This window comes from Phaenicophaeus curvirostris, chromosome 4 (genome assembly GCF_032191515.1).
Source record: "Phaenicophaeus curvirostris isolate KB17595 chromosome 4, BPBGC_Pcur_1.0, whole genome shotgun sequence".
NCBI lineage: Eukaryota > Metazoa > Chordata > Aves > Cuculiformes > Cuculidae > Phaenicophaeus > Phaenicophaeus curvirostris.
Window position 1 is genome coordinate 25,474,471 of NC_091395.1, and position 14,859 is coordinate 25,489,329.

The 14,859-nt window shown below is 38.1% G+C and overlaps 1 protein-coding gene across 4 annotated transcripts in view; it reads right to left on the bottom strand.

Annotated features, from left to right (window-relative positions):
* The window catches only part of NFKB1 (nuclear factor kappa B subunit 1), a 63,242-nt gene that overhangs the window by 16,155 nt on the left and 32,228 nt on the right, over positions 1-14,859 (bottom strand). For 2 of the 4 annotated variants that reach the window (XM_069855566.1, XM_069855564.1), the window contains exons 6-14: positions 12,851-12,999; positions 11,151-11,314; positions 10,215-10,373; positions 8,160-8,264; positions 6,153-6,244; positions 5,487-5,625; positions 2,638-2,760; positions 1,540-1,629; positions 433-624 (exon numbers count right to left, since the gene is read on the bottom strand). In XM_069855566.1, coding sequence (XP_069711667.1) covers positions 433-624; positions 1,540-1,629; positions 2,638-2,760; positions 5,487-5,625; positions 6,153-6,244; positions 8,160-8,264; positions 10,215-10,373; positions 11,151-11,314; positions 12,851-12,999 — 1,213 coding nt within the window. Of the gene's footprint in view, positions 1-432; positions 625-1,509; positions 1,630-2,637; positions 2,761-5,486; positions 5,626-6,152; positions 6,245-8,159; positions 8,265-10,214; positions 10,374-11,150; positions 11,315-12,850; positions 13,000-14,859 lie in introns of all 4 variants that reach the window. The other 2 variants (XM_069855565.1, XM_069855563.1) reach the window with 1 other exon arrangement.

Below are 14,859 nucleotides of genomic sequence, written 5' to 3' on the forward strand. Positions count from 1 at the left end.
GGGAAGAATTACTGCAACAATCAGGCCAACAACCATTTACTCATCCACTAAAGCCTATCAAATATCAAAAGCCAAGTCAACTGCTGAATTGTATGCATTCCATGTACCTGCACTGCTTTCAGTGTTTCTCATATGGGTTTATTATAAAGCAGCGTTAAATGTGCTCAGCAAGCTATGCTTTCTCTTCTCCCTTCATGACAAGCAGAAGGTCAGTTGCTCCATGGCAGTACGAAAGTGGAAGGTTATCTACAGAACTATGTATGGGGCAGGACCTTAGATTTGGTGGTATGGAATTCCTTCCGTTTCCTCCAGGAGGCATTATTCCATTTTGAAAATAGCAAGCAGATGTTTACGGAGCTTCCAGGCCTTTTACACCAGCTTTGCCCACACTGCAGACTGATCTATCCAAAATATACATACTTGTTCACTTACCCTGCCACCTGCAATCTGCTTCATTTACTTTAGTTTTACAGGAAGAAGCATCCTCCTTCTCCTCATTATCATCAGAGGTCCTGCACTCATTCTTCTCCACAATTTCCACTTTCACATCATGTTTCATGTCCTGCTGGTCACTTTGTTTATCACAGCTCTCTCCATCCTGTTTAGCTGTGCTATTTGATAGTCCTTTAAAGAAAAATTAGTATCATTAGTGTCCAATACTGTTGCTTTTTCACGCAAGTGATAAAGCTAAACTAGCCATAACCAAACCCTAAAGAACCCAATGTAAAAATTTACTTTGAAATAGGTGTTATCATTAAACACTCATAAATCATAATACTCCATATGCCAACACACATGGAGAGACACAGCAATATAACTTGCTCTAAAGTGATGTTATGTTTCTGACAGCCTCCGTTTTAAAGATAAACTTTTATATATACCAACAGATACATCTCTCTTTTAACGGTACAAGAATGCAAGTCTGAAGTATTCCCAGTAAATCTAGTAGAACTATTCAGGCTTACTTCTGTTTTTCTGATGGCAAATTCACCCCTGAGACTTTTTAAATAACTACAGAGTATCCAACATGTAAATTTAAAATGACTTAGCTATTTTATGAAGTCGAGAAAGCCCTTATTATTAACTTAAACTTTTCCATTGTCTTGTATATTATTTCTGTGGGCTATGGTGTAGTACTAGACTGTGGCAATAAGATACCTTTTCTCTAGTCTAGTCCTTGGTTCACCTGTAATCAGCACGTTCAAGCAAGCAAAATGACTGTTGCTCAAAACATATGCTGAATATAGAAACCCATGGAGGGTTTTGGTGACTGCGTCTCAAGAGATAGCAGTAAAAAGGAACACAGGGAGAGCCTTTAAAGTAGACTCGGAGAGAGTTAAAGAGAAGCAGGGCAGTATAATTTACACAAGCCTCTCTGCTTCCAGAGATTCTAGAAAAGATTGATTTCAAGAGAAAAAATATATCCCTCCCCAGCATGCTTAGCCAGACCTGCATGACACTTCAGCTCATATTGTAGAAGAGAATTAAAGATGGTCAAACTCAATTCACCTGTTGCAAGAACAACATTTTCACTATTACCATGTTTCATTCCAGCATTGGACTTTGTTGTGCCAGGGTGGAAATGCATGCCTCCAAATGCAGAGTATCCATATGAAGGATAACTGAACCCTAAAGAAAGGAAGGGATTAAGAATTAATAGAATTACACCCTAAAGTAATGAAAACACCATCTGGATGAACATTGGGCCTAAAGAACTGAAATCTTGTCTTCTATGTAACTTCTGCTTTTTTCTATGTGATCAAATTAAATTTTCAGAGTGAAGGTGAACTCTCCCTCAGCCCTTCAAAAAATCCAAAGAAATTCTAGATACTTGGCTAGTGACATTCTCTTTCCCAAGACCCGAAAGGCCACACAAATGTATTAGCGCTAGTACGCTTAATCTAAAACTCAGCTGAGACTTCACATACTACCTCTACGCTTTCAAATCTTTGCAATTACAATAGTTTCAAAACTATTGCTTTGCCCTTGCTCTAAAAAATGGGTTGCAAAGGTATTGTGGTTCAGATGACATTTACTGATGTACAGGTTATTAACGCTCTGCTGCAAGAATCAGAGCAATGCTGTTATGATCCTGGACCTCAGCTATACCCTGCCTTCAAGAGACAGAGCACAGTAGAAAACTTACTAAATGGTACCTCAAGGCCTTTAATGGTTCTTTGCACTAATGGGGTTAATTTGCCAAATCCCACTCCTGGTCCCAGAAATAATTAAGAACTTGTTTAATTTTAAGCGTCCAGGTTGGTACTTAGCTGAGCAGTCTCATGAATTTCAGTGCTGTTGAGGCCCTAAGAAGCAACAAAGCTAAGGTATGATGGATTCCTGACTTAAGACTCCCTCAACAAGAAAGGTGTTTTCTGTGACTTAAATCTTCAAGGAAGAGAAAAAGTCACTATGAGCATTATATCCAAGTAGGAGGGCAAAGGAGCTTAAGAAATATTAAGAAAACAAGGAGATGCTTGACTGAAATGAGTAACACTGTTACAAAGACAGGAGAGTTGGGTCTTATCTACCTAGAAGGACACAAAATCCTCATCACATTTTAAAAAACAGAATAAACTTTTGTACTGCTCTCAAAGTAGGACTCCCTCCCCTCTTAACACAAAACTCCTGCCTCACCAGAGCCAGCGCCGCCACCTCCCCCTCCGTACATGCCACCACCTCCTGCGCCACTGCCTCCACCATAGCCATCAGAGAAGTTCGGCATGAGCTTCTGCCGTTTCCTTTGCACTTCTTCTTTATCTGGGTTAGAAAGAATAGATGTGATAAGGAGTCACTCTTACTGGTAGCTACGCACAGAACAAGATGTGCGTACAGAAACCATTACTGAATTTTACTAGTTTATAAAAGAAAATGCAGAGTGCTATAGAGGATTATACTTTCTTCTAGCTCCAAATAACAGAACAACTAACTTTGTATGTAATGGAGCAATGAGAATTCCAGGGAGAAACAAGCTAGTGCCAAGTCTGTCCCTGCCCATGGCAGGGGGGTTGGAACTAGATGATCTTTAAGGTCCCTTCCAACCCAAAATATTCTATGATTCTAAATCCCCAGGCAGACCAACAGCATTGCTCGAGCCCACATGGTCTCTTCAGTTATGTCAGGTGGCTTGGGCTCAGACTGGGAGGGAAACATGTAGAGACGCCTTAGGGGGCTCAAAGTTTTCTTCAAGTGTCTCATGTACACATTGCCCTGAAAATCAGTGGTCCCACAATTCTTTTATCTCTAAGGCAAATCATAAAGCAGCACAAGTGCTTCAAACCACAAACTTGTTTAAGAAAATTTGTCTTTGGGGATTATAAGCATGGACTCCTCTATTAAGCAAATCTACTTCTGAAACAGACCTTTATCATAGGGTCAACAGTCACAAGGCACTTTGATCTCCAACAGTGCAGAGTACCTGCAGTGCCCTTTGAACTTTAGTCTAAAGGTAATGACAGCAAGAAATGGTGAAAACAATATTTGCTTGAAATGATTTACTTAAATTATCACAACAGCAACCAGAATAAAGACAGCTTACTTTCAGGCAGGATATGATACTGTCAAAACATGCTGAGCAGCAGCAGGAAAAAAAAAAGCCTAAATGTTTCATAGCGTAAGTGCAAAATAATACTTAGCCCTTCCGGAAAGCAAACCACAAAGACTTAAAATAAGTATCCCAGTGACTGGGGAAAGTGCAAATGTCATGAAATAGCTACAGAAATAGGAATACAAGCATAACACGAGTTAAAATCCAGTAGAACTGCTGAGGAAAGAACAAAATATCCCTCCTTCATTAAACAATCTAGTAGTTTTCCAACAGCCATATGACAAAAAAAATTTCATGCACAGGCACATCAGTCAGTACATCAAATGAGACTGAAACAGCACACTGAAAAGTACAAAAGCATTATCTCCAGGCATACATGACCTGCAAGTACATATCCATGCATTCACCAGGCATACTCACACTGGTAAGGAGAGATAACTCTAGAGAACAATCTAGTCAGAGAAACAAAAAAAATTCACATATATCTGTCTAACTTCGTGTAAATGTTCACAATACGTGAAAAACACCAGCCCCTAAATGGTATTTTCATGATTAGGTTGTGTTGGGGATCTGGAAATGCACATAGAATCATAGAACAGTTAGGGTTGGAAGGGATCTTAAAGATCATCTAGTTCCAACCTCCTGGCCATGGGCAGGGACACCCCACTATGTCAGGTTACCCAAGGCCCCATCCAACCTGGCCTTAAAAACCTCCAGGGATGGGGCAGTGACAAACCTCCCTTGGTAACCTATTCCAGTGCCTCACTACTCTCATGGTGAAATATAATATCATGGTGACATAATAGTATCAAATTAATTTATATTCTCTCCATTAAGAGGCACATAAAAGATGTTTGTTTCAACTCTGGCAACTTTGCTTTGCTGTTGTACATATCACTTCCCATAAAACTGGTACAAGAGATTCCTGAAATCATTACCAAAACAAAGTCCTCTAGCAACTCTGGCACGAATGTATGCTTTCTGCTTTTTATTAAAACAGGCATAAAGTAGATTCGCCTGGACACCAACTACCACTCCTCTCTCCTCAGCTGTCCTTAGCCCATTACCGCTGACATACACATATTTAGACAGTTTTGACAGGGTATTGATTTCAACGTGGCTCTAAGTTAGGCACTGAAAATGTGCAAGATTAAGACTTAACAGTGAAACTTGCAGGCAGGTAAACTGTTATGCAGAAAAATTGTTGTCTTAGTACAATGAAACACCAATTCTGACTTGGGCATTAAGGCATTTCCATATCACAAATGTTATTGATATTTACGCCAAATACTTCCATGTAGACTTTAGATCTGCTAGTTAAACTTCTTTTCACTAACAACTTAGGAAGCCAGTCTGATGCCAACTACTCTACTTCTGCTAGCCAACTAACATTTTAACATGAGAGACTGAAATAGCACTTTCCTTCCTCTCAAAAGAAGTGTCTCGGGCTCACTTAACTACTACAGGCAACTGGAAAATGCAACATCAGTGAAATCGTGAGGCAAGATGGTAAAAGCAGAGAACTACAAAATATATACTTTTTCCACCAGATACCAACCGGTCTCTGGTTTAATGTTTCATCTGAAAGTACTGACAGTAAAATGTCCTCAGATATTATTTTGCAGAAATTCATAGGAAGAGTGCCATCTACTGTATGAACAGGCCTCCTTGCATACAGGAAACCTGCAGGGAGTAAGCCTTACTAGGAAAATACTCATGGATTTACTGCTTACCAGTCCGACAAAAAAAAACTACAGATCCATTACAAAGCTACCACTTTTCATATTAGTTCTCCACAAAACAAGGAAGAAATATCCTATTTTCCAGAAATAACAACTACAAAAAAATCCTTCAGCCAACAGAAGTCCTATCTTACTAAAGGCATTCCTAGGGACCCTGCAGTTTGTTTCCAATATATAAAACAGGTTTAGAGAATTACCTTTGATTTCTGGATAGTAGAGAAAAGGCTTTGGTTCACTTGTTTCTAGGTCAGATTTCCTACGCAGTTGTACAAATACAGATGCTGGCTTTGTGATATTGACATCTCTATACTTGGGTGTTTTGAACACAATAGCAAACTGTAAAGGAAAGAAAATAAAGCACATCTGTCATGGAGTATAGGTTTTGACAACTTTGCTTTTACATTTGTGTTACTCTGTATAAGTTGGTTCACAGCTTGGGAGGCAAAATTCTTAGCAAAGGGCTGCTACAACAATAAAGTTCCATTTTAGTTTTCAGTTGTACTTTTGAGTCCTAAAGCATTTTGAGAAAGACAGAACTGCCCTGCAAGTATCACCACACCATGTATGTCAGTACTGCATTGTTTGCCCCTTCATCATTCAACATCTATTTTGCAGCTTTCTCAGTGTGTTCATGGGAGCTTTGAGAGCTTTTTATTATATCCTAATTCAGTTTACACTGGCGCATGTTAAAGCAATGGGTCTATCTCCCAATTTCCTCACACTGTATTCCCAACCTATCAAGTTACGTAAAGTACCTATTTAAGTTAGCATGGGATATAGATGCTTTCACCTAATTTACTAATTATAATCCTAGGTTACAGAGACGATAAAATCATTAACGAATGACAAATGCTGTTACCTACCTGTCTATGTACATCTGTAGGAGAAAAGTCTCCAAAGCCTTCCCACATACCTCCATTCTCATCCTCTTCATAGAAACGTATTTGAATATCATCTGTAAAGAGTGAAAGAAACACTTTGGGATGTCTGTGCATTTGTCTAACCTTTGGGATGTTTGTGCATTTGTTTAACCTTTGGCTAAGTTCAGCTCAGATAAAAATCAACACTGTTACATTTTGGCAGGATGCTAATAGCGCATGAATAATACATGATCTTTATCCATTTTATGAAAACATCATAAATAAACCATTTTTACACCAATTTTAGATCAGCCTAGTTATAATGCCTCCACTGAAGTTGCTCTCTATTTACTAAGACATAAAAAGAGAACTAGGTTTGCTAACTCTTCCTATTTTAGGGTTATAAAACATTCCAGGGGTGCTTTATTTGGAATAGAAACGTAGGGAGGGGAGAACTTGAAGCGTGAAACGAAGAAACCACTCTCTCCTCTCCAACAGTTTCAGTTCAAAAAAAACTGCAGCAAAACCTGAAGTACCATAGTTCAAGTTCCGCTTGCTGCTGGCAGAGTGCCATTTGGAGCTGCAGCTCAGAGAGACGGCCTGGGCGTGAGCAAGCTGCATGTCAGCAGTGATTCTGCACCCTCCAAACACAGCATGAGCCAGAACCAGGAGATTTGGTTTCTGCTCCTCTATAAACAAATTTTCTTTTGTTGTCTTTGTGTTTATTTATTTATATTTCTTGCAGAAACGGGGAAATATCACAGTAGCATACTCCTTTCCAACACTCCTGGTGAATAAAAACAAGAAAACGCCTATTCTGTCTTATGGTAACTGATGCAGGACAGAATTTTGGAGCAGACAGACTGCTTCCTCTGATCCACCACCTGCTAGTCTCAAGACTGAACCACCACTTCCAGTCCTGCTGTCCTGCAACCTCAAGTTCCTTTAGGCAGGAGGTTTCTGAGAGCAATGAAGTCAGGGGAAACCCCGATCTGGCTGAGGGGAAACCCCACTCAGGGCTTCCACTGAGTCAGACATTTATTTGTTTTTTTTTTAGTGCATAAGAGTTGTTTAATCTCAGTGCTTCTGATAGCAGAGGGTATATATCTACTGCAAGAAAACAGTTTTTTTAGAGCCCCTTAAGGCCTCCAAAGTCCTCTCTCTTTCCTCAGTTGAAGAATAACACTTGGAAGAAACAGAGGTCAAAAAGGACAGTTTTAACAGAAAACATCAATGTGATTTTAACAACATGTGCAGGGACTGATTCCAAATAGGTGAGGACGGGGCACCTGCTCCACCATGAGTCTCCACTAGGGACTCAGGTATTACCTACAGCTGAGAAATGCAAAGGCTTGCTCACTTCTGTATTTTTTTTTTCTTTTTAATTCAGCCCAAATACTACAACCAACCCCATTAACCATTATCTTCCTATCCGAAACCAAAGCATCCAAATCTACACTGCCCAATCCTGATATAATCATAACCATGAGCAGAGATTACCAAAATGAGTCTGTGAAAACTACCTGCTCAGACCAAGCAATCTCTACCATTAGTATATACACGAAATTGAAGTTACAAGCAGCAGTGTTGAACACATTCAATTCCCAGCAGTGGTTAATAGAGAATGCTCATACTTATTCTTTATAATCAGGAACTTAACAATAAATCAGCAACTTTAGAATAACTCAGAGCAGGTCTTATTTAATCAAGTCAAACATCACTCAGGACCCACCACCCACAAAAATCCCAGAACACGAGCAAGGGCAGAAATTGGAGTAGAACAAAGATGATCATATGGCCTCTGTAGAGGCAACACAAGCTGATTTTGCTTTGCAACAGACTATTTTGATTTATTAATTTTCTGGACTGCTGGCCTGACTTCCAGAAAGGCTGAGTGTTTACAAATCCTGCCACACTCTCAGAGCAGGAGAATACTACGGCAGCACAGCAGGCTTTGTGTGTACTCAAGATGAATACCCTAGTGTGTCTTACAATAATTGGGATCCTTACCTTTCTGAACCTTGTCACAGAGAAGGTAAATCTCTTCCCCTCCTGTTACGCACCCTGCTGTTCTGTCCATCCTTACAATTTTTAAGTTGGAGGCATTGGGAGCTTCTATTGAAAGGAAAGATTAATCCCCACTTACTTTCATAATAGTTTTTGATTCAAAAAAAGCCAAGCACAACACACAGACATGCAACAGAAAGACAAGCCTCCAATACAACCTACCTAAAATTGTCTATGTTTTTTAAACATGAATAGCAACAGTTTTTCATCTGAAGGGCATAATCTTGTATCTTCTAAGCTTTGACTGAACTGTGAACAATACAACAAGGCCCTGGACATTCTAGCACAATTACTGTGCCAGTAAAGTAGCACAGCAGTGAACTGCATCCAGTCCTCTGCACTAGTGCTAACTTGATGACAACAGCACGTTAAAATAGAACATATTTTTTTCTTCCCCATTTTCTTGACAGCATGACATTCTTGAGAGCTGTTATCTGTCACACAGCATTCTCACTACTTGAATGCAATAAGAAAAACTTTGCATTGAGGCTTTCTTGAAAGCATCATCAGTTCTCAGCCAACGTTCTGGACTGCAGTCTAAAAGCCCACCTCCATGGATCTTAGTAGAGGCATCAATGAATACTCACTGGTCCTCAAGACAGAATATCTAATAATTAGCAGTGGTGATAGACAGTTATCCTACCACAAGGTGTGTCTGCTCTGTGGAAGAAGCTTGACTGGTGCCAACGAAGAGTATTAGAAAAAAAAAAAACCTGAGAAAAATCTTTTGGAATTAACAACTGCAAGTTCATCTTGGGAGCTCAGAAACTAGTAACCGACATCTATATAGCAACTTACAACAGCAGAAACATGCATCCATCATCTTCCCTCTATTCACCTCCTTAGCGGAAGCAAAATTTTGATGGCCAGATTCACAAGGACACAATAACTTCAATTGTTTTCATACGTACGGCCTGATACATGCTCTACCTCTGCTGATGCTTTTTCCTCCTCCTACTCTTTGCTTTACAAATACTCTGTCATTATGCAGGTGTGAGACTGAGTAATTGTTTCTAATGAAAAACAAGATTCCTTAAAGACACTGCTTGGTAAATTAACTTAGCCTCCAGATGAAAAGATTGTGTTTTTTCATCCAGAAAATGCAGGTCATATGTACCATAAGAAGAACAGACATCACTTTGTTTTCACTCAGTGAATATATGCAAAACGGTTGTGCTACATCACTACATTCCCCAACTAACAGCAAGCAACACACCACATTAGAAAATCTGTATTTAATACCTTTTCAACTAGACTTTGTCTTTAAAAAGCAATGATACAGATGTGACTGTTGTGCAAGGGGAAAAAATGGTACTTTTTCTGAGTCATTACAATATGACTATCAGGAGCATGGTAATCCACAGCTATAGTGAGGAAAAATCAGGCAGCAGAAAGGGTTCAGGTAAGATGAATAAGTATAATTGAAAAGCTTAAGGGAAAACATGAAGTGAAAAGATTCCCTTAGAAAAAAACAAAAATAGAAGGAAGTATGAAAAATACTGACAGGTCCAAAGGAAATGGATTAAAGACTGTGGTTGAGTTAGTCTCACAGAACAAGGACAAGCAGATAGCGAGCGAAACTGAAAAGCGTCAAATTCTCAACTCAACAAAGTATTTTTTTCTTCACATTTTGTGTAATAAGGCTTTATCATAGAAAGCAACTGAAAACTCTGCAAAATTCAAGCACTTCTTATGAATACAACAAGAATTTATTTAAGAATAATTCTTGTAATAAAAGTGGCAGTATTAAACACGCTAACAGCAAAATAAAATCTCCCTTTATGGCTTACACCACCATCTATTAAAAACCAGAATGATATCATGTGTACTTGGACAGACAAGGGGCCAACTACCCAGAGGCTACTTAGTTGTTATTGATTAAATAACAAGCAAGAAGCAGGCTAGGTGAGTCTACATTTAGCAATATCTACAGATCATTTTTGTATGTACTAAAGCTTGCTTCTAATTAAAAAAGCAATTAAAGCCAAATATACTTACTGCTGTCATATATTGCATCTGATATAACAGGATCAAGTTTCCGTGTGAAACTACCATTACTGTCAGGGAGAAAGGCTGTAAACATAAGACGCACCACACTGAGATCCATTTCTTTCGTCTGTTGTATTGCTGCCTGACGAATAATTTCTCTTTCTCGTTCTGGAACCGATAATTAAACAGATGAATTAACACAAGGGGCTGGGGACACATAACAAAACAGAGAGAGCATTTGTCAAACTTTACTGTCAAAGGGCATTGATAATGAGAAAATGTTTCCCTTTTCATTTAGTATCCATTAGCTTCTCTTTTTAAGCAGAAAGGAGCAGCTATTCAAAATATACTGCATTCATCTTGCAGTTTCTGTATCAGATGTTATTTAATATTAGGTATATATTAAGAGACATACAGAAAAAGGCTATTTTCTGCACTCAATTTATAGAAGCTGTGAAAAGGACAAAGGCTGCCACTAAGGACATTTGCATGCCTGGTAGAAAAGTGATAAAAAGAATGTTGGTCCCTCTATATAGTTCCTAAAAGCAACACAGGCCAGAGGTTTTATAGGGATGTGGATAAAATGCAGCTGTATATAAAAGGTCCCCATGTTACTTGAGAATATCATGTCTTGCAGCAATAATGCAAAATTACTCTCTTTACCAGCTTATTAAACACGATAAGAGCAATAAAACATAGCTGTAGAGGTGGGTACAGGCAGCTATGGAAGACAGTTGCTCCATTCTCCTGTGCATGTTGACATCAAGGACACCTTTTCTCTCAGATTCCCTAAAGCACAGCAACATCACACCACCTCTTAATGCACACAGCCATATGATGATTTCCTACTCAAGGCCTTTTTCTGGCTAAGAACCTGTTTTTCAGAAGCCAAATTTGTTTTTAGTAAAAGACCCATTAAAACCAGGACATCATTTCTCTACGTACCAGTTAGCTGTCTGTCTCCACATCCATCTGCCTGCAAATAGCCAAGTTCAGGATGCACCAGCAGTCCTGGGTTGTAACCTTTCTTGCAAGCATCTATCATGCGTGTTTCCAGAGTTTCAAATACTTTCTTCTTTGTGACATGAAGTATTCCAAGATTTGCAAATCTGCCAAATTTTGATGGAGGGAAAGATTTTCTTAATGCTTCACACTAAATGGGCAGCAGATAGTCTCTCTCTTACCAGACGCAGCTACACAACTGAAGTTAAAGGACTCTATAGGCTTATGTAGGCACTGTTAATTCCTGAGGGCAAAGTTTTCCAGCAAGAACAATTCAGCCAGGCTTACAAAACACATAAAACGTGCACCATTATATGGCAGCAATCATATGGGTGTGTGGGATTTTCCCATCACACAGGTAGTAGCCTATCAGGTTTCCAACTTACACTATTGAAGCGACTCACAAAACATGGTTGTCAAATTTTGTTTGCTCTGTCTTGGCAAAGACATTAATATGTCACTTTATATGGATGCTACGCAGACCAACCGGTCAGAATAAGCTCTATCTGTTCAAAAATATTTGGAGAGTAAGCTAAGAAGCTAAATTAGTGCAACCTTTTCCAAAGGAAATGTTTTAAGCAAGCCTCTGAACATTGAGCAAGACACTGTAGGTATTTATTTGAATGAAAACTTCCATAATACAAGATCTTCTTTTGTAAAAATCTCCTGGCACATTTAAAAAATCAATTAAATGTGGAAGTATAAAAACAAGACAATAACTGAATTTTCACGTGGGTCAACTGAGGACAGAAAAGCTGTTTCTAAACATCTGATGAAAAACAAGACAGGTTAGGAAATGAGCCAAACTTTTCAAGATGAAAAGAAGCGTTTCAAATAAAGCTATTTAAATTGATGTGCTTAGTAGAGTCAGTGCACTGGGCTTGGACATCAAAAGTTACAGTTTAAAAGAATCTCTCTCCCCCAACCTCCTCGGCTTTTTAAACTTCATCTTCTTTACCAACAAAGACATTCTTGAGATCACAGAAGTAAAACTCACAGGCAGTGTGAAACTTGATCTAAGCCTGAAAACGTAGGCAGGAGCCTCAACTCCATATACTGATATAAGCAATTATTCTTTTAAATTAAACAAGAACATAGCAACTACAATTTCACCATAATCTTAACTGCTTTAAACTTAAAAAGTTTGACTCATTTAGCTTTTTCATGGTTATACATGTCTTGCACTAATTTCAAATTTTCTAACCTTATTTTCTTAACCTTTTTCACTATATTCCTATTGGAAGATTTCAGCAGAATTAAAATATTGATCAAAATGGTAACTAAAGCTTTTCTTGAGTAATTTTACAGTCCCTTCTCTTTGATCAAAATATTGATATTTTAAAGAATGTAATACAATACAAATGTGGACTGTACACCAAGAGACTGAAACTCTACAAATTCCAACTGAAAATTATTTGCTTCAATCTATTGAGTCTGCTTAGGGCAATTTCTACAACGGCAAAACAGAAGCCCCATTAATTTTTTCCATTTAAGATACAAACAAAACACAGATCAGAGCACAAAGACTAGTGCTCCACTTAGCTGCCTCTTAGCAGTGTTATATTCATGAATTGCTTCTTAAAGTGTTTATACTTGATTCGCTTTCCCTTAGCCCAGCTTTACAAATAAGTTGACGCACTTACCCTACAACCATATCCTTAGGCCCTGCATTAACCGTGCATACTCCATCTTCACAATATTTACCCACCAAGCTGTGAGCATGTAAATGGACGTATTTCCCATTAGTAACTAGCTGGACAATTACTTTTGCAGGTCCAACATAATTGCAGATCTGCAAATAAACACACAAAAAAATGTGGAACTGTTTGCTTAGATCTTTGTAATGGAAGAAGTAATTATTCCAGTTGAGTATATTCTGTCAACTAAGCACAATCAAACTTACACAGGAGAAATGTATATGCATTTCCTCATAAAATACAAATGACAAACTAACTGCATCAGATCATCACAAAGAAAAGCCAATACTTTTCCTGCATAATTAAACTTGACACAAATGGCAGGAGTACTGACCAACAAAGTTAAAAATTAAACAAAGCTAAAGGAAAACAACTTTCTATTTCCCAAATAATGAATCTCAGTTTCACATTCTGGCCAGATACTTTGACACTGCTCTCCTTAAATTTCAAGTATATTGAATTAACAATAGATATTGGCACCTTTTAAGAAGCATTCAAAAAATGTACTAGTTAACAAAAACCCCTGCATTATTTTACCCAATTTGAAAACTCTTAAAAAATTATTTTTAATTACTATGATTGTTTTAAAACATTTTGGCCTCATTACTCTTCTGGTAGAGATTTCAAAATTAATTCATTCAATATTCATAAGTATTTTGCTAATTCAATATGCTACATTAGCACATATTACCCAGTCCAGTAACTATTTCCTCTAAGCACCCATGAGGATATATGCTAAATCCCCCTCTAAGATTTTGCAACACTGGAACTGTGATAAACCAGGCGCCTTAGTATAGCCGGCTTTGGAGGACTACAAAGCTTTTTTCGCCTGTCATAGTTTCTAATCATCATACATTTTTATTAATAGCTTTTAAAACTGTGACATTAAGTAATGCCTTAAAAGCAAACTTAAAATTCCTATTAACATACCGTATTAGTAAGTTATTTGCTTTACATATATTATTCAGACGTTTATTTTCGTTGCTCACAAGTAATACTCTTGAAGTCAGCTATCGGTTACACACCACTTTCAAATTATGCTAAATATAAAATTACCCACTTTAAAAAAAGCAAACATTACCTTCCCTTCCAATTCACTTAATTAACCCTTTTATCAATGATGGGTTTTTTCCCTCCTCCTCTAATTTTATTTCTAATTTGCCATGGGCAAAGTTCTTTGTATTACAGCAGCTTATAGATCTAATCAACCAAGGTGTAAAAGGATCAGATAAACATTAAAGTGATGAAATGGTGATGAACTGAACATCTAAGGTTATATATGATAAAACGCTGATGAACAGGGAATGTCATCATTTCACCACATTACTAAGTCCTGCTAGCTTCCTTCGCTCCAGGTAACCCCTCTCTTGAACGCACACCATCACAGCTGAAACACTCCGCGTATGTACGAAGGGTGCCCTCCCTCCCCATCTTGCTATTCACTGCGAAAAGCAGAAAAAAAAAAAGAATGGACTACAAAAAAAGCGTTCCAGGAGAAACAGGTGTGTAAGAATCCTTACATTACTCATTGTGTGCTAGTTAACTGTATAATACTGTAGCATAATGTACATTATACAAACAGCAGTTTCTGAAATACAAAACATGAGGCATTCATGCTTCCTACTGTTTCCAAACTGAAATTGCTCCTGGACTGAAACAATACAGAGATGCAAAATAAGCACTGCTTCACCATTTCCACCATTTACCAGCAATGAGAAAATGCAGGGATCCCTATGTGATTTTCAGAGTAATTTGAAAATAAAAATGATTGTGTTTGGTGCTACAGGTCATCACCACTACTACCACAATGAACTTCTCTAGAGGGGAGCTTTTTAAAAATTATTTTGATTTTATCCCTCACTAAACAAGCCTTTCCCTGCTATAAAGTTCCCAGCACATCTACAGTGTTATATTCATTATGAGTAATATGTATGTCCTAGTATCACATCAGAAAA